This window comes from Xyrauchen texanus, chromosome 1 (assembly GCF_025860055.1).
Source record: "Xyrauchen texanus isolate HMW12.3.18 chromosome 1, RBS_HiC_50CHRs, whole genome shotgun sequence".
Classification (NCBI taxonomy): Eukaryota; Metazoa; Chordata; class Actinopteri; order Cypriniformes; family Catostomidae; genus Xyrauchen; species Xyrauchen texanus.
Window position 1 is genome coordinate 24,659,466 of NC_068276.1, and position 24,368 is coordinate 24,683,833.

General features: G+C 39.2%; 1 protein-coding gene across 5 annotated transcripts in view; it reads left to right on the forward strand.

Moving 5' to 3' along the window:
* The window catches only part of LOC127629095 (transcription factor SOX-6-like), a 166,502-nt gene extending 142,795 nt beyond the window's left edge, over positions 1 to 23,707 (forward strand). For all 5 annotated transcript variants that reach the window (XM_052106349.1, XM_052106429.1, XM_052106492.1 and 2 more), the window contains 4 exons: positions 5,375 to 5,480; positions 13,439 to 13,612; positions 17,240 to 17,456; positions 18,462 to 23,707. In XM_052106349.1, the coding sequence (XP_051962309.1) occupies positions 5,375 to 5,480; positions 13,439 to 13,612; positions 17,240 to 17,456; positions 18,462 to 18,771 (807 nt within the window). In that variant the 3' untranslated portion in view covers positions 18,772 to 23,707. The remainder of the gene's footprint in view (positions 1 to 5,374; positions 5,481 to 13,438; positions 13,613 to 17,239; positions 17,457 to 18,461) is intronic.
* Positions 23,708 to 24,368: the final 661 nt, after the last annotated feature.

Here is a 24,368-nt window from a genome sequence, read left to right on the forward strand (position 1 = left end):
CAAGGTCCCTCTTAACAGATCCTTAAGGACTCAGTGAACAGTTCAGGGTGTTATAAGTCTGACAACATATACTAATAATAATAATAATAAAAAAAGGAAACCAAAAAGAAAAACAGAGCTGGAGACTTTCTTTTACTGCAGAGAGATGGACACATATAAAATGGTTTATTTCCCTAGTGATGTTGAAGGTCAGATGTTGTGGGTAAATTTCCCTGTTTTTATAAGAGAGCACAAGTTGTCAGTTTTACATGCAGTTATGCTATAATCTACCACTGAATAGCACATTCTAAAAGCAGATTTCAATAAAAGGAGAGCATTAGGCTAAGCACATAGAACTATTAGGGCTGCCTGAATCGGGCGAAATGTCACAATGTCCTCAGATGATGTGCTTCTGGAAGGTAAAAAAAGTTCTGTGATTGGATGCCCACAAGTGGAGGGGTCGTAGACCCAGCAATGCTCTGCTTGTGCCTGCTTCTTCTGTCTGGGAGCCTGCGAGCGCAGAGTACCGCTCGGGAATAAAAACTGAGCGACCGCATGAAATACATTTTGGGCTCGCCGCACAACTGCATGTGCTTTTGACTAAACATTTCAAAACTACCAACTACTGGAAAGCTGCATCATTATAAATAACATTGTGATTGGTTACAGCAGGAATTGAAAGCAGATGAGGGGCAAAATAGCTGCACTGTGTTGTATTGAGTCTTGCTCTCAATACAGCCAAAGACGTTTTAGATGGCTGAAGCTTAAAACCTCTATTGCATATACAGAGTCGGCACTCATTGTAATAGGCTTTCAAAGCCACCCTTTATTTCTCTATTACTCGGATCTCTCAACCAGGTGTAGATCTGACACAACATGCTGTATTTGCAGCTTTCAGCGCTAAGGCAAGGACATGGCACACACACTTATTCACTGGACCATTCTGTCTTAGCAAGTTTTTTTTTTTTTTTTTGCCAGATTATGATATTAGCCTTGTGCACCTGGGCAACAGTAAAGGCAGATTACTAAGTCGACTTGCTCGCACCTGCCAAGGTCAGTAATTAGTTTTGATCAACCTTCTAATACTGTGCCTTTCTATTTCCTTCTTCATCCATAAGCAGCGGAGGCGTATGCTTCTTTGGCTCCATTTTTAAAACATCTGGACATGGATTTGAATGGCCACACTAAGCAGCACGGTGCCCAAAATTGTCTCACAATTGCCATTATCTGGACTCATGCAAACCCGGCTGGAACAATCCAATGCCATATGGCTGAAGCCAGGCTATTTATACGGGAGGAAAAGCGTCACTCTATGGCAGTGTGATGTGTAAGTACAGGGTAGACACCAGCACAATGCGCTCCTGCCCAAAATACATGCCACTGCCGATGCATCTGTGGGCAGCACTGCAATCCTCAGGCACATGTTCTGCGGCCGGCCTGATTAAAGCCCTCTCCGCTTCTCTGACATGAGCTCCTCACTCTGGCTCCGCTCCAGATGTTCAGAAGTTCCAGCAGCCTTGCCATTGCTCCTTCTGTGTTATTACTTCACCGTGCAACCATCCTCTGTATTCTATACTAAATGCATTCTGTGACCAAATTTGTGGATGAAGGGGAAAAAAGAATAGTAAAGGGAAGATTATTGTGGGTGTCTTTTTCCACTTCAGCTTAGGACTGTGCGGTTATAATTTTAGATGTGGGAATGAAGGGCTGCATGCTGAACCCATTTGAGGGAAGGGCCAGCCGTGTGCCAGAGAGGTCGCGGTTAGCATGGGAGGGGCACAACGTGTAACATGACATCTTGCATTGTTTCTTTTTTTGGCTCCCTCACCGCGTTCTCCCTTTCTCCTTCGCTCTGGCCTTCTTGTACTTGTGTAGAGTTGGGGCTCCTGCCATCTTGCTGGTGTAATGCACATTATAAATATCCTTTATAGCACAATGGTTAGAGAGATCTGCCCATGAGTATCTGCCTGGCTGGACAGGCCTCTCTTAGGATAGTACACTCCCTTTACTGCTTTTCTGTTGCAAAGTGATCAGTAAAAATTTAATGACACCATAAAATAATAAAAATGTCACTGATTTATCGCAGCACTTGATGCGGACATTAGTAAAGCCGCTTTAGACCTTTTTCAAGTCTTCAAACAAAAAGCCTGGTGTTATGCATATAAATTATCTATTTTTTTTTATTTCTGCGCAATACTAATGCTACGATATAAATTATACAGTTACAACCAATTAGTGTATAAAACATAGTATATAAAATTTTATAGAAATTCATTGTGCAACGTTTGAAGGTGTGCACATTTCGTTTTATGTTCTTAATCACTTACAGACTGTTAATGTGCACTGTAAACAGACCACTCCTGCGGTTATAAGACATGAATGAACTCTCTCCCTCAGTCCATTTAGTTACACCTGAGACACTGAGGTGTCTAATCCCATTTACATGTACTGTAATAGCTCTCTGCCAACTCATTCTTTAATTACTTTTTTGTTTCCAAGAGGAAAAGAAGAAAGTTTAGCATCCAAACAGTATTTAATGAAACTCACTGATGGATGCTTCTTGTTCCCCAAACTGATGTTTAATGATCATGACTTTATAAAAGGGGTTGATTGATCAGAGAGAGCCAGCTGAGCAGGCAGGAGGGGAGGACAGAGGCAAGTAATTTATTACACCCCTTCTAAACACACACACATACACACAGTTGTTGAGCTCTTCCCCAGTGGACTGTCCACGGCACATCGCCCATTGCTTGTGCGACTAATCGCACATCAGTCAATTTGTCATCGGGGGTTGCGCGCCTCTTTCATTAAGTGCAATAATGCAGTCTGGTGATGAATACAGCAGTGTAGGAGGCTTTACACGGAGTGTGGCGCGCCGAGCTAGCGCTCCAACTTATCTTTACAAAGCCGCCCGGGCCCAGCGGGGACCGCTACACATGTCATAATTATAAAACACTTAAATAAGCAAGGCAGAGTCAAGACAGGCAGCTCTTAATGACAGGCCATAAGCAGGTAGTGGTTAATTGTACATCAGAATCACTCAGATGGCCATAAATAATGATTGTTCCATCAAGCGTGGTGGGAAATTGCAGTTCTCTCTCTCTCTCTCTCTCTCTCTCTCTCTCTCTCTCTCTCTCTCTCTCTCTCTCTATACCGCTCCTCTCTCTGTCTTTTAGATGCTTTAGTCCTAGCCCTAATAGTATTTACTAGTAACAAAAAAAGTCAGCACTCAAAGTGCACTGAAAAGGCTTGAATACAAGTAAAACTGTACATTTGTTTTGTTTTTATACAATATATTTATGTATATATGTATTTTTTTTGTGCAAAATACACGTTATCGCGCATCATTTGCAGACAAAAAAAGATTAATCAGACGATTCTATTTCTAACCTTGCCATTTTTAAACAGTAAAAGACAGTGAATAAAGTCTATTTAAAGTGACAACAGGTGCAATGAGAACAGAATCATCCCAAGTAATCCACTATTGTCATGGGCTATTGACAACTTGAGCCGGAGAGATAATCTTTTGCCATGTGAAGAGCTTCCATGCTCCATGGCTCCCCAGTGACAAAAAGACCAGAAAACAAACAAACGAGCAAAACGGCCAAAGCAACCCGGCTGAAAGATTAATGTGTACGTTGGTATCTGTGTCTGCATGTGTGGCAGGGGAGCTGTTAACATTGTGTTGGGAGCCCGCCCGAGTGTCTGTTCAAACTGTGCATAATAGGCATTCTCTAAAGAAAAGAGAAAGACAATTCAAGCACACCTTTTGCCAGAGATTGTATGCACACCCTGGGAGAAGAACAAATGCTCTGGGGCTGACTCGATGTTACGTGCCTGGCTTTTAGTGTCTTCCAGGCCCGATCAGAGGGGGGAGAGATTTCTTGTATCATGCCGAGTCAAAGTGTCCATCTCCTCCTTGAGTCTTCAGAGAGAGCGAGACAGGTCTCCGCTAATGCCCTGCCGCACTCAAGGCAGAACTAGGTCATTTAACAATGGGCCCGAGCAGTGGTCGGCCCCTCTTCCTCTGCATAATACATTAAGTGTAATGTGCTGCAGCCATTCAGGAGGGCCCCCCAAAAGCTGTTATTTTATTCTGTAAATGAACACGGACATGACATTTAATATTGTCGCTCGGGCGAGGAATGACAGGGGTTTATTGTGCATCAAGTGCGACATGATGCCGAGTTTAATCTGAACAGAAAGCAACACGACAAAAGGGAAAACACAGCATGTTCCTCCAAGCATGGGCCTTGAATAAATGATAGACAGAGAACTCAGGGCAGCCGAGATGAGCATGTGCTGCAAAGAGGGGAAAAAAAAGCACATTTCACTGGAGGTCCCAAGCTGCATTGTGTGCACAGGATCTTTCAGTGCGTTGTTTTGAAATCCTTTTTAGAAGAGTGTTCCACATTCTTATCGGTACAAGTCCCTACAGATGAAGACATTAAAAGACTAGAGCCATGATAAAGATAGCTTGACATGAGCATATCAAAATGCACACAGCATGTGTGTCCTATGTCAAAAGGATATTTCACACAAAAATGAAAATTCTGTCACCATTTAATTACCCTCATGTTATTACAAATCAGTCACCATTCACTTTAAAGGGATAGTTCACCCAATAATGCTAATTATATCATCATTTACTAACCCTTATGATATCCCAGGTGTGTGTATGACTTTCTTTCTTCACCATTACACATTTGATTTTCATCATATGGATGAAGTTTATGCTGACTGTCTGTGATTTTTGGAAGCATCAAAAGAGAAATCTCCATTCACCTGCATTTTAAGGGCCTACTGAGCTAAGATAGTCATACACACCTAGGATATCATGAGGGTGAGTAAATGATCAGAGAATTTTCATTTTTGGGTGAACTATCCCTTTAAATGTAAATTTAAGTGAATGAAATGAAAGTTATTGGTGACAGGCTGTCAGTCCATAACATTCTGCCAGAAAGTAATATGGGTTTGGAATGAGGATGAGTTAAGTGATGACAGAAAGTTTATTTTTGTGTGAATTATACCTTTAATGTTCATGTTGTACTAGCCCACAAAGGCAAAACTCAGTAACTACCCCAACACTGAAAGGTGTCTGGTTTTAGTGTGGATTTTGAGGTTACTGCAATTTTCACACTGTTTTCTCTAAATCATAGTTAATCCAAGTCTGTCTGTCGCAGGACACATCATAGTCTAAGTGACATGATTTTGGTCATATTTAAATTTTGACAAAATGTGTACAATTCTCATTTATGCAAAGTAATTTACCTGAATAAACAGTTTTATTTATTAAACGTTATTCTGTCAAATATATATAGATAATATTAAATATCGGTAGTCAGGTAATTGTATTTATCTTGTACTTATTTTTTATTTATTTTATATTTCGCAGGAGAGGTCTCATTACGACAGCCTGAGCCATCACCTGGGTAAACTAGGCGAGGATGGAAAGATCGGTCACAGAGTCATCGACCTCACCAGACCAGAGGATTTTGAAGGTAAGTGGCACACAGCCACTGTCTGTAGTGGCACACTGTGTCAAATCATATTGCTACAGCTCACAAATTCTGTTTGCCACACTTTGTACCCTTGCAAAGCATGTGGCATATATCCAGGGTTGGAAAGGTTACTTTTGAAATGTATTCCACTACAGATTACAGAATAAATGCTGTAAAATGTAATTTGTAACAAATTCTGTTAGATTACTCAAGGTCAGTAATGTATTCTAAATACTTTGGATTACTTCTTCAACTAAAGTGATTTCAAGTTTTCATTTGTTTTGTCTATAAAAAGTCTGCCAGTACAGTAAGACAAAATACACATGTTAAAAATATTCTCTGAAAAACCTAAATATCTTATGCAGTGTTGTTTCTAAAACAAGATCAATAAAATTGATCTTATTTGAAGGATTTTTAGATGTTTTTACATGAAAACAATAAAAAAATTATTATCAAGCATAAAATGTTTGCCCTAATATCAAAGGTCTTACTAGAAAAAAATAAATTATGATCCAACGTTTTGATAAATAAATATGATTGTGTCTGGTAACATGTACATGTAAAAAGGCTAAAAATTGAATTTTAGCTTAGCGTAAAGCTGACAATTTACACAATGTTTATTTCTATTTCTTCTGCTCCAAACTTACTTCAAACTTACTTCTCTGTCTGCTCGTATGAATGTAACGTATCATAAGAAAGTGTTTCACTGCTGTTCAAATGCACTTTGGATCACATCATTTATATGTATAAATGTTTTCCATCTGAAAGGACTTAATATTAAATAAAACAAATGAAAATAAAATGCAAAGTAATCTCTTCAGCACTCAAAATAGTTTTTGAATGTAACTGTATTCTAATTACCAATTATTTAAATTGTAACTGTAGTGGAATACAGTTACTTATATTTTGTATTTTAAATATGTAATCCTGTTACATGTATTCCGTTACTCCCTGTGTATATGTGACACTACTTGCTACTCAACTACAGTGAGGAATGTGGTCACATACAGTTCAGTCACATGGTCAGATTTACATTACATGGGTGCTTGGTTAGAGTCAGGGAAAGTTAAAGGCACTATTGGAGTGTGTGTATTCTGGGGTGGACTACACAGCTGTACTTAACATTTTTCACAGCTAGTTCTGATTTGCTAGTTGATGACAAGCTAGTTGTTGTCCTCCAGACGTGGGCTCCATTGCCACAGCTCACGTTTGATATGCTGGGCACAGAGGTGTAACTTTAGATAGCACTTATATGACAAGGCGTCATCTCCTTTTGTGGCTCTATTAGTAACCAGTAGTGAGGAACACTCATATGCATCAGTGTTTTACCAATGTAAATATTTGTAACAGTTCCCATGGAAATCCAGAGCAAAGACATAGACAAAAAATAAGAAGATTATCCTAAATATGTAATGATGGGTATTATCAAATTTATAAAATGAGCAGTGAGCCTTGAACATTTTTGTTGAAGATACAAACACAATTGATATTTATTTTTTATTTTTTTCATAAACTTATATGATCAGCCTCACATAACTTTTTATGTGAGGCTGATCATTTTTAATAACGTTTGTTTATGAGCTTTCAAAAACATAATTTATTTATTTGGGCTGGGTAGAAATCTCCTCTGTAAATAGAGGTTTCAAGATGCAGTTTTTCTGGTCTGGCTGGATCTTCTCTGACCAAACCAGAGCAGATTCCCGCCAAGGAGCCTGTCCCACCCTTTTCTGATCAGTGAGAAAGTTGGGTCCTCGTGTCCTCCACAGAGTGGGAACCCATCTCCTGTGGGCACTGGAGCGGTCAAAGCAGGGTTGAGGGCACAAAGCAGCCCAAGTGATGGGGTGTTCTTTTAGAGTTCCAAGTGGAGGTGAAGGAACAGAAAACGTCCCACCAGTTAACTCCCAGTAGGGAGTAGATTATGAGTAGGCAAAGGCCACAGAGGTTTCTCATCCCAGGGGGGAGCAGTGAACAAGGCGCCAGTGCGAGCACTCTGAGCTCACCAAGAGCCATCCCAGCTCCATCTTCCCACAAACAAATCGAGATGAAGGATGTGAACGGCAATTTTATGATGATGCACCCCACATTAAATAGTCTCTTTTACAACCAGAGTGTGTTTATCCGTTGAGAAACACAGAGTGTGTTTACTTGGGCGTTTTTGTTTAGAACCTTTTTTTTTTTCTTGATAGATCAAGTCAAACAAATTCCATTACTTTCCTTAAAACATTTCAGCAATGTAAGCACTGTGGATTTGATACCTACGAATGAAAAAAGCAGTACTTCATCCATTTTATTCTGCTTATTTGCCACCAGTATCTGTTTTAGTACACTTCTGTTTAGACGTTTTGTCAATAAATCTATCTACACTTTTATGCCCTTTAAATTATTTATCAACTGACTAGGAAACTACCATTTGAGAATAAAATTTCTTGACACTTTAACAGGGCAAACAGACTCACACAGTAACTGCCATTGGGAGCAGAGGAAAATTACTGAGTGGATGTTACTGCGCTCATAACAGCGGCGTGCTCCCTGTGTGGAGGTCCTGCTTGCTGAAAAGATGCGTTATATTGAAAATGGCTCAGAGTGTAAAACAGCTCTCTGTCATTCCTGTAACTCACAGAAAGCTTTAGGTGGCTTGAACTAATATTTGCGAAGCATGCAGCAACCAAATTAACAGCTGCCAAAGTTCTAACGAGAGAGAGGGGCCGTTGGAAAATAACTGCGGGGTATGGAAATAGATAGAATTTCCTTCATTTCGCATAAAGCCACGAGCCACATGCATCAGCTCACCGCAAAGTCATTAGGTCTTTTTAAGCTCAGATGAAAAACATTATCTAATACCACAAAAGGCTTTAGTATTGCCTCTTTGTTCATTCACATATGGCAGCGTATGAGTTTTGTTTGCCGAATGGGTCGGGTCGTGCGTGTGTTTAAACTGTCTCTGTCAGAGAGGGGTCTTAGCAGAACAAAGGGCATGTTGAGAGATTCCAGGGGGCAGGAAGTCGAGGTAATATAAGCACACTTTTGTGACAATACCAGCGAAAATGAGCATTGGCTGGACTGATTAACTAGGAATGGACAAATTACTTTGTAATCTATTTACAAAATGGGCTGAGAGCTGTGTTTTTTATGTGTTTGATTGGTTAAATTGCTGCATAGTTATTAAATGGAAATCTTTTGACTGTAGTCAAAGAAAAAATAGAAAGGTTAAACAGGCATCTTTGTGTTAGAGGATTGTTTTATGAACAAGTTTTATAAACAGCATATTAATCTAATTATTATATAAAACATTACAGTTTACGATATAATTAATCATACTTAACGTAAATCAGCTCAGATAAAAGAAAAATACTTTGCACAGTTGCTCATCTGTGTATACAATAAAGAGACAAGAGAAAGCCAATGCATTGCCATTACCACTGTTGCTGTAGTCTGCATTTCAGTCTGGGTTTCCTTTAACTGACAGCCTCTGAAAAGGTTCTCAAATAATTTAGAATGCCCCTCTAAAAAAAACTTACAACATCCAGGGTGAGATACATGAGAAATAATAGCTTAAAGAAATATTTGGTGACAATCCATGCTTTTCTCCCTATACACTCACACACAAACACGCGCACACGTACCTAGCAGAATTCCAAATATGAAAACCAACAATTGGCATGTTAATGCCAGCACTGAATACCTTTATGGAAAGGTGTCTCTTTCTTTATTTGATCATGGGCAAAGGGCCCGGCCGGTTTGCGTGATTGTTGCTTGTTTCACAGAGCATTGGGAGTGGATTATTGTGTGACAGTCTGTGTGTGCCCTCGGAACAAAAGGCTAGCTGCATTGAGAGCCTGAGATGCTCAGCCTTTTGGCTCCATTCCATGTACCGTCGAGTCTGGGCCTGCTGCAGACAGGTGTGCTGGGCCGCAGGGCCCCTTTCGCTCTCTCTCTCGATCTCTGTAATTCATACAGTCCCCCTCTGCTCTCCCTCCTGTTCACCGGGAGAGACAAATTAAATGGAGATTCTTGTATCGCTCTGTCATGTTGGACAACGGGTCTCATAAATCACAATAAAGTCGATTAGAAGCCTCCTGCCGTCAACCCACCACCCAACCTTACGCACCTCAGGGGGTCTCCTGTGGCATCCCAAAACATCTGCATTTATTTACACAATAACACACCTAACTAGGTGCTTCCTAAAAGCGTTGCACGTGGGAAAGAAATGTCAATTAATGGTAATTTGTAAATGTCAGAGGCATGTAATCTCTCTTTTATTAAACAACAACAACCAGGAAAAAAGCATAGTGTTGTAAATTTAATGTTGTGGTATATGGAATGACGTTGCAAAAGGCAACCTTGCTGCCAACTCTTTAGCTGGTTTTGCTTAAGGCACATCATGATTTCAGTGTGGTGGGGGGGTGTACGGACCACCTGTTTCTTCATGCAGGGCTCCCTCAACCCCGCAGAGCACCAGCTCGCAGAGGTAGACAAGCGACAACCCCCCCCCCAGATGTAGTCTTTTGCCCCATTTAAGTCGGCTCTCATTCCTGTGGTCTCCTCAGATGGCTTAGAGTGCTGTGTCTGTGTCTACTTAGCCACCCTACAGCCTGCTGACACACGACAGCTACAACAGTTTTTTTTAACAGAGAAAAAACAGAGATTATTATTACAACCAGCCCCAGTCCCTCTCATTCACTTTCTTTCTCAGCCGCTGTCAGTGGAAAAACAGAAGAAAAGAAGCTTAAAGGGATAGTTCACCCAAAAATGAAAATTCTCTCTTCATTTACTCACTGCCATGCCATCCCAGATATGTATGACTTTCTATCTTCTGTAGAACACAATTTATGATTTTTAGAAGAATATTTCAGCTCTGAAGGTCCATACAATGCAAGTGAATGGGTGCCAAAATATTGATGCTCCAAAAAGCACATAGAGTAATCATAAACGTAATCTATATAACTCCAGTATTTCAATCCATATCTTCAGAAGTGATATGATAGGTGTGGTTGAGAAACAGATCAATAATTAAGTAATTCTTCTCCCTGCCAAGTAGGGGGAAATATGCATGAAGAATGTGAATCACCAAAAACACAAGAAGGTGAATATGAAAGTGATCGTTTTCTCACCCACACCTATCATATAATTTCTGAAGACTTTGATTTAACCATTGGAGTCTTATGGATTACTTTTATGCTGATTTATGTGATTTTTTTTTTGGGCTAAAAAATTTTGCCATCCATTCACTTGCACTGTGTGGACCAAAAGAGCTGACAAATTCTTCTAAAAATCTTAATTTGAGTAGAGCAGAAAGTCATACACATCTGGGATGGCATATGGGTAAGTAAATTATGAGAGAATTTTCATTTTTGGGTGAACTCTTCCTTTAAGGGCTGTCCAGACTTCTGAGTTCTTGCGCTAATAAAAAGCTAGATGCAGTGCAATGAATAGAACGAAATGCAGCTAAGAAAATATTATCTATTTTAAATTTACACTGTGTCCAAAAAACATGCTGCTCCCGTGTGGGATGCTGAAAAAACAGAGACATGCGGCACAACTGTCAAAAATAACCATCTGGTGCACGTTTACATAGAAAAACAATCAAAACAGAGCAGAAGAACACAAAAACGCACCCTGTGTCTCTTTTACTCATAAGCTGTTCACCTCTGCCTATATCTGCATGCATGCCAGTATATAAATTGCTGAATCAGTGTCAGTGGTAAAGTAATGGCACGGGGGTGAATCATAAATTAGACCTGGCCATCTCTACACCCTGAGCAGACAGTGGCTGTCGTGTCTGGGCGAGGTGGCTGAGTGAGTGAGTGAGTGAGTGAGCGAGCAAGTGAGAGAGCGAACGAACGCTGGCTGGCAAGGTAATGAATGCCTTCATCTTGCCCTGGCAGTCAGCAGATTGCCCAGCGTTGATGGATACTGTCAGCCCTACGCTACACTACATTTCATTGCACAATAAACATGGCTGTCAAAACCAAACAAAGTGAAATCAATTTATCCTGCACGGTGAGTGCGTGCTAAATGAAATTAATGTACTGTGCGGGGAAGGGTGCCGCTGTATAATCCCCACACCCCCAGCAGCTTGCTTGCGGGCTTCGCCGAAAGAAGGGGTTGAGCCCCAGGGCTGTGTTGTTCCACACAGAGAGAGCTGGAACTAGGCAGATATTTTTCTAGTGTGTATGGTGGCACAAATTTATTGCATGTTTGTGAGGTGTGAAGCTCCACGCAGACATATGTGAAGAGCTGCGGAGGTACTGCCTTTGCCAGACTGATGAAGGAAGATCATAGAGAGGCAAGATCAGAGAGCACCTTCGAGAGAGAGAGAGAGAGAGAGAGAGAGAGAGAGAGAGAGAGAGTGTGAGTCAGACGCCTATGGACCTGCAGTAGGGACAGCAGACCCTGACTGATGCACCATGACTGCGTGGAGCTCTAAACTGTCTGGCCAGCCAGATAAAGGGAAGCCCTTTCTGGATTAAGAATGTGCTAGTATGATTGTTAAACATGACCTGTGTAAATGGACCTTTAGGATTCTGCCCATCAGGGCCTGGGGAATAGAGCCTCCTGCTGGCTGCCTGAAACTTAGAGCTGATCTCTCGCAGGACCCCCGTCTTGCTGATTTTTGCACAAGTGTGTTTGAGAACAGAGAAGGTTAATCTTGTGAGAAGATTCCACTGTGGACTCTTTTCATGCTCCTCCCTCTCTGAGCAATGCACTGCCATCAGAATAATCGATGTATCAAACTTGCATAGCAATACAGTGCCAAGATCCATTATTTAGCGAGACCTTTTATTTTGTTTATCAACACCAGTTATAATAGAAATCAAAAGCAGGTACTGTGTGCCAAGACATGAAAGTTTCAGGGTCCTAATGAATACACATCACATGTGGATGATGAAATATTCATGGCAGATTCCAAGCCTTCTTATCCAGTTTTTGGATCATTAAAGATGTATAGTAGCATATGGAAAGGCTTTTTTGGGGGTTTGTTTTATTTTTCAAGCCTTGTTTATCAACATGTTTTTGTTTGTTGAAATATTCATACAGCTTTTATTTAATTCTTTCACATCTTACATATAAAAGGAAGCAAATGTGCATGCAAACAGAATCATTTTCACTTTGCTGTAAAGTTAAATACAGAAACTGGGGGACACACATGCTGATTGTGAATGGCCTGATTGAAGAGCTGTTGCACTTTTGAATGCAGTCTGTTTGCCCTTTATCACACTCTCGCTGTGTTAGTGTGTCAAGTTAGAAGACATTTTTATCCGAAGCAATTTACTGTACATTTATTACAGAAACAATCCCACTGGTGCACACTGGGGTTTCTCAAGGGCAAAATATATTTTTTTAAGAGTTTATCTCTTGATGGGTTTGACATAACAAGCCTTCAGTTACCAGCCCCAAATTAACCACTAGGCTTCCGCACCACCCTATCACATAAAGAAATATCTTTTGTTCAGACATTGGCACTGGCCCTCAAAATTTTACCGTACTTACATACACACCTTCATGCCAAATTCTTTATTCGGAACATAAACATTATAACAATGCAACAGCCATCCAGAAATGTTCTGCAGTTCGAACGTAGCAAAGAATTTTGAGACCCAGACAAAATATTTAAAAGGCATTATAGTCAAGCTCCTCTTCATTTGGTTTGAGCTAGTTTTCACTCATCAAGTGTTGCTCTAGCATCAGTAATATCTTGTTCTACGTTCCAAAACATGGGCTTGTCTAGTCCGGTTTGAAACAGGCAGTCTGGAGTATGAGGTACTTTATGCCTCTAGGGATCCCCAAACCCAGCTCTCTGGTTCAGCTCCAGTCACACTGATGTGCTGATGGATGCCCTGCTCTACTTAGTTGATTAATGGTTTTCACCCACTCTCTCCTTGCTCTGGTGTTCCTAGGGAGTAAGGAACTGAATGGCTCTGCAGATTAACCACATTTGTATTATTGTTGGCCAACAGGAGGCGCCAGCACTACCGAGGCACGGGTCTACAGGGAACCCCGGGGAAGGAACAGCAACGAACCTCACATTAAACGGCCCATGAACGCCTTCATGGTCTGGGCCAAAGATGAGCGGCGCAAAATCCTCCAGGCCTTCCCAGACATGCACAACTCCAACATCAGCAAAATCTTGGGTAAGTCTAAGCCCCCAAATCAATCATGATGAGCAGCCATGGCGATCTGCATTAGCCTTTCCGTTTTCATTTGGTATAATGCCATGCACCGTAAGAATAAACTGAACCTCTGCCCAGTGTCTCTGCAGTGCTGTCCAGGGAACTATTGTAGAGTGGTTTAGACACTGGCGAAAAATGTCTTTGCTTATTTTGGATCACTCTAGCTCAATGGTTTAGTTAACAGTTAATTAAAGAGTCATTCTACTTATTGGAATGGCTTTGCTTGTCTTTGGAGTAGCAGCTCAAGGAATAATTGTGATTGAGCTGAGTACACTTATTGTAGGTTTAGGATTTGTATGTATGATTTTCAATATAAAATAAAAATCAGAACACTATATTGCTAAAAAATAAGACACACTGTTAATGACAGAATGACTTAGAAAAGCATTAAGCAACACTAATCCTCTGTTGAGGTAAAGGGAGGGACTGTTTTTACCAAAATGAAACAGCCCACTGTTCTGGATCAAAACCAAGCCTTACAAGACTAAAATGTAGCTGCACCATTAACAGAGAGGGTGTGTTTTATGTTGATGGAGTACAAATTACTGCACCTTAAATTTCATGAAAAATAAGTGAATCATATCAAAGCCATTTCTTTTCTTATCAATAAGTAGACACAAATATCCACATTACAACTTCTATATTATGCAAAATGTTTTTCGTGAATATTATCCTACCTTATCTTCTTTTGCAAATAATTCTGCACAATTCAATGTGGCTGAAACCGAAGAGCACGGTTAAACTTGATGGTGTGCTGCCTGAGGGAGCAGCTCAATTAGATGGATTTAGTGGCTGTCACGTGGGCAGTGTTTGTCATGAAAAATGACAGGGCTAAATGGGTCTTGTTCCCCAGTCCAGAGAGTCAATAGATCACATCAACTAAAAGTCCCGTCAACTCGGACATTCTAAAGGCTGGAGATATTTACTGCCCTGTTTTTTCTGCTAATACAGCAATGGCAACATTCATGCAGTTACCCTCCAGTCAAAACAACAGTACTTGTTACAGAATAATGTTGCTGAATTGTTATACTTAACATTTATTGTCCTTAAGTTAATTTTGACACACTATGTACAAAAATGTAGTTTAATAACATTGAATGCTTTTAATGTATTAATAAAATATTATTAATTTGAAATAGTTTTTGTAAAATTATAGTATTGATATTCATTTTATTTCTCCCAAATGATGTTTACATACAAGAATATCTCACCCGAAAATGAAAATTCTTCACCATGATTTCACTCCATCCCAGTATGACTTACTTTATTATGCGAAATACAAAGGGAAATGCTTTAAAATCCTGGTGAGAAACAACCCGAAATGTTAATAATTTTACAGTGAAACTCTAGACATCTGTTGTGCATTCATGAGTACACGAGAGAAGCTCGTTCACAGTGGCATGCTTGATTATGCAAGAACTTGTGATGAATTTAGCACTTTATGCAAAGTCAATGTAAACAAGATTTTCTCAAAGTGTTCAAGATTGGGCATCAGATCTCAAGGTTTTCACTGAAAAAATATTTTCAATTCAGGTTCTTTCTTGTGAATTTTGTTATGGCTTGTGAGTCACATGGACTCAAGATACATATGATAACTTTAGGTTCTAAAGCCACTGTCCACTACCATTGTATTGAAAAGACCAGTGGAGTAGTGGTGACTGAAGAGGTGGGTATACTGTAAATGTATCAGTCCCCATCCACCAACCCCCAAACACACACACACACACACACACACACACACACACACACACACACACACACACACACACACACACACACACACACACACGTAGTGTTTCCATGTTTTATGGGGACTTTCCATAGACATAATGGTTTTTATACTGTACAAACTTCATATTCTATCCCTTAAACCTAACCCTACCCCTAAACCTAACCCTCACAGACAACTTTCTGCATTTTTACATTTTCAAAAAACATAATTTAGTATGATTTATAAGCTGTTTTCCTCATGGGGACCGACAAAATGTCCCCACAAGGTCAAAAATTTCGGGTTTTACTATCCTTATGGGGACATTTGGTCCCCACAAAGTGATAAATACACGCTCACACACACACACACACCACACACACACACACACACACACACACACACACACACACACACACACACACACACACACACACACAGTCTATAATAGTCATATATGTATATAAACTTATTTAAAATCTGTAATAAATATATATTTTTCATTAATAGAAAATAACTTATTGTATGGTCTGTAATCATAGTCCTTTATGAGCATAGAAAATGTGTGCTAGGGTAAGAAAGATTCTTGCTGGCATAGTGTACAGTACACAACTAAAAACAAGATAGTATATTGATATATATCTATTTAAATTAGTGCTTGGAAATTTAATGTGTTTATTTCTGTGATTAATAAAAAAAAAAAACACACATAATTTAAACAAAAAAAGGTAATTAATGCAGTATCCTTTTAAAAATATTTTCTTACTTCACACGATAGGAGAAATGTCCCGAGTTCAGGCTAAGCAGCCTTACAGGCTCCAGTTAGGGTGGGGGGTGGGCTGCAGACATCTGCTGCCTGCTAGGAACAAACCCAGGCACCTATTACATTGTACATTTGTGCACATCATTCATTACGCACAACGCATGTACCGGGCATAATAAACACCACAATGCCATATCTCTTTATATCACCCGAAAATGCTCACTATATTCATCTGAACCAGTGTAAAAACGAACTCACCCGAATGAGACCCAGCGCATGCGTGATAGATACTAACGGACCTGCCTGTTCAGCAAGGTGCAGACAGGTATACTTGTAGAGACTGATTGGTAAACTGGTCTGCACTTATATATCTTGTTATAAAAAGGCTCCACTGACAGAAGTAAAAAGCTGAAAAAATTAAATTTTTGTCCACACTGGACAACTCAAATAACTTGGTCAGCATCTGCAAAAATCTTCAAAAACTAGCACGGGTGCAGTCAGTACTTTCAAAAAATGTAATAGGAAAAGTTGTATTAAATGCATAAATATGTTCACATTTTGCAGCTAAGTAAATTCACAGCACAATGACAGCTCCAGTGCTGAAATGAATGTTCAGATTGGTTGTTGAGTCAGACTCTATATCTTTCCCATACCTTCAGGAAAGCGTTCCTGCCTCCCACTGCTCTGTGCATGTTTAGAGAGAATCTCTGTACACTTGAAAACAAAAGAATAATAAATTCATTCAAAATTCACTCAGTGTTGCTGCAGTATTACCTCAGTTGAACAACATTGAAAAGTTACGGGTCAAAAGCCTACTTGTTGTTCTGGCAGCCATACCACACTCATTTTAAATGAGCATATACAAAATCCCTGTAAAGATAGGTAAGCATACGACGAATGCTTGCATGTGCGACTACATTACTGGAAAAGTAAGACTGTGATATTCATTAAAACATCTCCTTTTGTTTTCTACATAAGATAGAATGTCATTTGGAATGACACGAGGGTAGGAAAATTATGACAGAATTTTCATGTTTGGTTGAACTATCTCTTTCATTGTTTTTAGTGATTATCTTTACAAAACATGTCCTAACTTATCACCACTTGTGGTCATCAGGATCTCGCTGGAAGTCCATGACGAACCAGGAGAAACAGCCATATTATGAGGAGCAGGCGCGGCTCAGCAAAATCCACCTGGAGAAATACCCCAACTACAAGTACAAGCCCCGGCCCAAGCGCACCTGCATCATCGACGGCAAGAAGCTGCGCATCGGCGAGTACAAGCAGATGATGAGGTCGAGGAGGCAGGAGATGAGGCAGTTCTTCACTGTGGGGTAGGTCCATCATGTACTGGCCTCTGCTTAAACCCTGTCTGCTGTTAATATAGCCGGATTAGAGCTCTCACAATAAGCAGGTAATGACTCCATGCAGTGTGCCAGTTCCTGGTGTAAAGCCAGTGACCCTCTAATCAGCTTGACTGGAGTAATTCAGCAATTTAGCGTGTTTAAGAGTGACTCTAATTTTATATGGTCCTCTCACACTTCATTTTAATCTTCAGTGTTTTAAAGCAAGCAAGCCTTTTGTCTGAGACATGGTCACTTTGTGATTATGTGTGGTGGTAACTGATATATATATATTTATTACTCAGAGGATTGAAATATATAGCCTCGGGATTTGATCTTGGGTCAAATCCCATCTGCAAAACAGGATTTTCTTTCTGCTGCTTAATAGTAGTGTTTTTTATTTTATTTTATTTAGACTGTAACAGAGGGCAGTGGGACTCTTACGGCCATTATTTTAGGATATTAGGCTTGAGTTTGAATGTAAAGAGGGCTGTGGGGCAGATGTTTGGAGCTCAACTCTATATTTTACTTTGTGTTGTGAATAAAGAAAATGCCTGCTCCAGGTGTTTCCACTTCGACAGCAAGAAAAACAAGTGCTGGAGTATCAGTCAGCCTGTTAAATATCAGGAGACCTTGTGTCTACCAACCAACTGGCTTTGTCGCCCTGAAAGAAATGAGTGTCATTTTCACAATCTTGTTGTCACTGATGATTACTGGCTTGGGATGTTCATCTGTAAAGAGCATAAGAGCCAGGGTTTTAAATATAACTGTTAAAATCCAAGAGCCTTATGTTTTTGGCCAGTGTTGTGTGTGCTTTTTTCCATTCTCTAATTCCCCAAGACTGTAATTGTTTTCCTTGAAAAACGTTAAAATTTTCATCTGTCTCTTAAAAGCTTGTAAGCTTCTCTGAGCTTGGCAGGAAGTAAAAAAAAAAAAAAAGGTCCACTGGCACTTCACAAGGATAAATCTGTCTTTTGTTCCCCACCTCTGAATCAGGCAGCAGCCACAGACACAGATTCCCATCAGCACCAGCGCCGGTGTTGTCTACCCTGGTGCCATAACCATGGCGACCGCCACACCCTCCCCTCACATGACATCAGACTGCTCCAGTGCCTCGGCTAGCCCCGAGCCCACCATCCCCGTCATCCAGAGCACCTTCAACATGAAGATGGAGCCCGGCAGCATGGTTCCCAACGACTCAGTGAATGGAGAGGATGAGATGGACATGTACGAGGACTTTGAGGATGAGCCCAAATCGGACTACAGTAGTGAGAATGACACACAGGAGCAAGTCAGTGCCAACTGAGGCAGCGAAGAATATCCTTTTATTATTGGGAATACTGAAGAACACGGAAAAGAAAAAATAACGAACAAATCTGAAATTGAAAAACTTGTTTCTGATGATATACCTTTTGGGAGCCAGCATGCAGATGTGGCTCCTGCAGATTTAACAGCTATTGGTCTTAAGTGTTTCTCAGAGTGTGGAACAATTTGATTGTGTTTTATTTTGGCTTTTTTTATTGTTATTTTATTAGTTTTTTTTTTCATGTGTTTTGATCATGAACAATTTAAGGTATTTCCTACAACATTTTGGATAATAGAACTTAACGATTGAAACATTTCATATGAATGCATAACACACAGTCTTACTTCAATTCACATAAATTTACACATGTATGTGTTAAACTCTTTTTTATTTCTTTTGAAGCGTACATTACTGTTTTTGATGGGGTTCGATATCTCACTCAGGTATGCTGTACCAGCAAACAGCTCGTGAATGTTTTTAATCAGAACTATTTAAACTGAAAAAGACAACAAAACTTCATTTGACATTTCATAATGCGCTAAAAGTCCTTACATTTGCTGAACCACAGAGGGAAAGCCTACAACTCCCCATTATTATTATTATTATTATTATTATTATTATTATTATTATTAATTATTATTATTATTATTATTATGTTTAAAAATGTCCAGATGTGCCAAACATATCATAAGCTTCCTGCTCTTAAATCTTAAAATGTAATGTCTTAAGGGAGAGACCTCACGAGTCTTAGACAATCCTTACAAAATCACAGAACTTTAAAAGCCCACATTTTTCTCCTCTCCAATGACTTCCAAGTTAAATTGCTCAGGAACTAAGAGTGTCATAGTTCTCCGGGAGTTTGAATGCAGTGATCGCCCAACAAGCAGCCTCTCTCGGCCCTCTAGTTCGGTCTTACCCTCTCAGTTCTTAATCACACTGATTGTAATCAGGCCAGAATGCCAAGGGGCCAAATGGCATCCAATCTGCAGAATTGGACAGGCAGTGAAAGGCAGCTTTGGTGTATTACAATCACAAATTGCTGTTGTACAATATGCACATGCACATTCTGCTAAACTCTTTAGCCCCGTTTTCTTAATTGACAGAAGATAGTCTTAAAGCAGTGCATGCCCTTTGGGCCTGCAGTGTGTTCAGCATTAAGTCTTAAGAGAACACCCAGCTTATCTGGATGTTTTTGGCCAGTTATTCAGAAAAACAAAAGAAGTTGTAAAGAGCAAAATATGGCACTTATTTTACAAAAAAATTATTTTGAAAATTGAGTGGATATACATACTGCCTATGTACTAAACTGAATTATATTTAAATCTAATTAAACATATGCTTAAACTAGTAGACTTGCAAAAGTATTAAGACAAATCTGTTGAATGTGGCATTTTCAATAATTTTTCTTGGATTGGATCTGTTTTGAGCACTTGAAAAAGAAAAAAACAATTATAACAATATGTTTAGACTCATTCTAACGTGCCCTTTGTATTCAAATAGACAGTCCTGCAGCTCAGCTAAATCATGCTGTTGTTCCAGCGGTAGAACTCCGGTTATTTCCGTGTGGAAGGACAGCCAAAATGCAGCTAGCGGTCAGGGCCTCTTGTTTTAGACTTTGGCCCTACTGAAAGCTCCAGCAGGGCTTGAGCGCCATTCACCTCCATTCACCTGACCTCTGCCCAGTGCACACCCTGCCCTCCAGGGGCTGCCATCTGGCTCCCATTATCAGCCCATGCCCAAGAGAAGGTACTAAACAATGGAGAAGAGGCCCATGTGGTTTATTGTGCTCTCTTTCCATCAAAGTGTATGCAAAAGGCCGCAGCCAGAAGCAGCCCACGAGGTGCTAGCGAGCAGATGGAACAAGTAGATCAAGCTGTGGGGATTATCAAAATGACTGACGAGTCTGTATCATCTGAAATACAGCATAATTAATGCATGAGTCCAGCTATTTTCCTTTTGCCCTTGAACCTGCCTGTTTCATCAGTAACCCAGAGATTAGAATAGACAGGAAATGTCACAGCGTGGCTGCTGGTCACTGCATTACCTCCAAAAGTCTAAAAGGCACCAATGTGTATTTAGCACTTATTTCCCCCAGCAGTTGAAGCATTAACTCTTATACTTAGCCCACCTCTTTGAAAAGCATTTACTTAATTCACAGAAGTTTTTAGCACTTCTCTAGAAGCTTGTATTCGTACCTTTATTTTCTTTCTTTTGTTTTAGTTTGTTGTGATTTTTACGAAAGGTACATTACTTGGCTGGATGTCCCTTGATATTCACATTCAGTTTGTTTTCTTCCCTGTTTATAAGCCAACGTTTATTTTTTAAAGCTGTTATATCTGTTTGCTGGTGGATTGGTTGATTTGTACTTGATTTGTACATATTTCCTTGACCATGCCAAGCCAGTTCTGTAGGCTGGTATTAGACAAAAGGACTGTTGTTGGGACTGAAACTTGATTGCGCTTGTATAGGTAAAAAAAAAAGAAAGCAAGAAAAAGAGACAATTTTAATCTCACATGGAGACAATGATTCTTAAGTGTTACAAGCACTGGATATAAATGGTATTTTTTATCAATTCTGACTAATGTGAAGCTGTTGTGCAAAAAAGAAAAAAAAATCAAAAAGGTCACCTGTTTGGACTCATGCGTGCACGCCTCACAGTTGCCAGATTTGAGTCATTTTTCTCTCTACATATTTTGTTAATTTATGCAAAGACACGTGATGAATGAACAGTTTGTTTAAGCTCCAATGCTGCCTAGGGGAGACAGAGCAGTATACTCGATGGAGAGGCTTGTGTAGTGACTGGCCAGACACACCAGACTTCATTATCAAATTTGAATGGTCATGTACGTTTGTGTTGTATATTGTAGTTGAAGCTCTCTAGTGCATATAGACATTTTATTGTATTTATTAGCCATTGTTGGCTCTAAAAGTGTCAGTAGAACATAATTAAAGGACAATCAGAGAACAAGAATAAAAACAGTGAAATCTGAAACCGTATTGGAAGCTCAAAACAAAGTTACTTTTTCTTTTTTCTTTAAAAAAAAATACAATAGTTCTCCATCTCATCAGTTTTAGTTTTCTTTGCATTGTAAATATAACATAGGAAAATAGAATTCTATTTTTGTTCACGGATACTTGTACTGAAGTATAAATTATGTATTTTACTTTTTTTGTGTGTGTATATTGTTGGTAATTGTAAAAAATGATAGAAAGAAAGAAAGAAATCACAAACTGACAATTCACTGTACCTCATGTAGTTGCTTAATGCACATCCCTGTTGATCGAGTAGTTAGACAGACAGCTGAGACACCCGGGCATCTCACTTTCATGTGTTTCAGTGATGAACCTCTCACTCCTTTTAGCCAGACATTTCCTATTATATTCAGGTGTCCTTCTATGTTGTAAGTGCATTCTGTAGCAAAGGACAAATCTTGAAATTAATGTACTTAATAATTTTTTTCTTCATAATTATTATAATTTTTTTCTAAATACAGAGGTACTTGCTGAAGTTTTAATAATTGGTTATGTGCCAAATTTGGATGAAAGCTTATGTAATTAAAGGGCAGCAGTTGTGGCATATCATACAGCTTCATTTGTAAACACATGCCAGCATATTGTCCAATGGGGATGTGCAAATATTTATTTTGTTTTAGTTTTTTTTTTTCACACTGCACAATACAGACCCAATGTGTGCATTTGAGTTTCTCATACAGAATTTTGCTCTGTGTTGTTTCATAGTGTTTAATAGAACATTTCACTTCCAGTCAAAAGCAATTAAGTCAATAATACATAACTTTCACTGCCATATTAATGAACAGTAGGTACAATAACTGAGGACAAAGCTTGGGTGTTTATGCTTATCTTACTGTAATGCTTTTGTTTTGTTTTGTTTTGTTTTTTGGTATGGACTTTTGTGATGTATATTGTGGGATAGTTTTTGTTAATTTAATCAGCACAATTCACTGACATGCTGGACTGATATGCTAGCTGCTGTTCAGAAGAATTCAATTTTGCTGTCAGGGGCAACATATCTTGTTGGCAATGGTACTTTGCTTTTAGATTTCTGTAGTCCCTCAAGAAACACTGTGTGTGGCTCCTCCGTCACTAGGGACGCTCTTATTTTTAATTCTGCTAGCAGCCTGATAACCCTTTTTTCTTTCATTTTGTCTTTGTGTGTGTGTGTGTGTGTGTGTGTGTGTGTGTGTGTGTGTGTGTGTGTGTGTGTGTGCGCGTAGAGACAGGTTTCTTAGCAGGTACATAGACCCATGGCAGGTATGCAGGCATTAGAAATAGTATATCTGTTGCTGCTTTTTTTTTTTTATAAAGTTTAAATTCTAAAAGTGTAAATAGTTTATCACAAAATCTTGTACAGTCCAGTGTAAAGTTTTTAATTGAACTTTAAAAAGGTTGCCATCATATTTGTGTTCACGTTCTTCTTTATACAGTAAAAAAGACAGCTATTTGCTAAGGATATTATTGTTTAAAAAAGAAAAAAAGGTACTAAAAATATTTTTGCTTGGCTTTAGTATGTGAACCAGCAAGTTATTGGTTTCCATGTGCAGTATTGACGTGAGGTAAACTAATTAATGCTACAGTTGTATGTCCAGAGCCAGTCTTCTCTGTAATGGTAGTATTATTATAACAAATAAATAAACCAGATGAGTGACACATTTAGGTTTATTTAGACACCTTAGTGGATTGTACAATAGAGGTTGTTCTCCCCACAAGCAGCATTTGGCATATTGTAATGTAACACATTTCTACAGTATATTCTCAATTCACTGATGTACGACAGCAGATGAGGGTGTTCCTGCCTGTTTGCTTATTTACCTCAAGAGTTATTCTTTTTCCATAAAAGATAGAATACACACACATCTGACAAAATCGTCTCACCATCACTCAATCTTTTGTACTGCTGTTCACACTTACAAATTAAAGAGACATTTTGTTTTATATGTTGTGTTTGTATTTTTATTTCTTTTTTACATTCTTGATTCTTGGTAATATGCTAATGTCACCATATTTAAAGTAGCATTTAACTGGAACAATAATACATTTTTACTATAATTAAAAAATTATAGATTTGGAGTTTGTTGTGCTGAATGAGTAAGTAAATGTGATGAAAATACGTGCTTTGAGCAAAATATAAGCAAAAAGCAAAAAAGCAAACTGTACAAACTAAAACAATTTGCATGTTGAACTGCAGCCTTGTTAACAGAGTTTTGTGGGCACATTCCTCTGTAAATTTATTAGGATGGGCAACAGAATGGATGGACAAGAAAGTTTGCATTTGTGGTTGACCTAATTATTTTATAATTTCTGGTTCTGTGCTGTAATACAAAGGTTAAATCTCAAAGCATTACATGATTAACCCCCCGGATTCAGCAAAGGAACAGTTTGTCATCTGTCCTACAATATTTAATGTCAGAGTAACTGTACGTACAGCACTCACCTGAACTGTGGGATTACAAGTACCCTCTAAATACTTACTATGAAAAAAGTAATATCAATGAATGTTATGACTGTTCATCAAGTACATGTTCACTTATTACAGCATGTCACAACAGTAGCTTTTGTTGTCATAATTGGAACCTGCC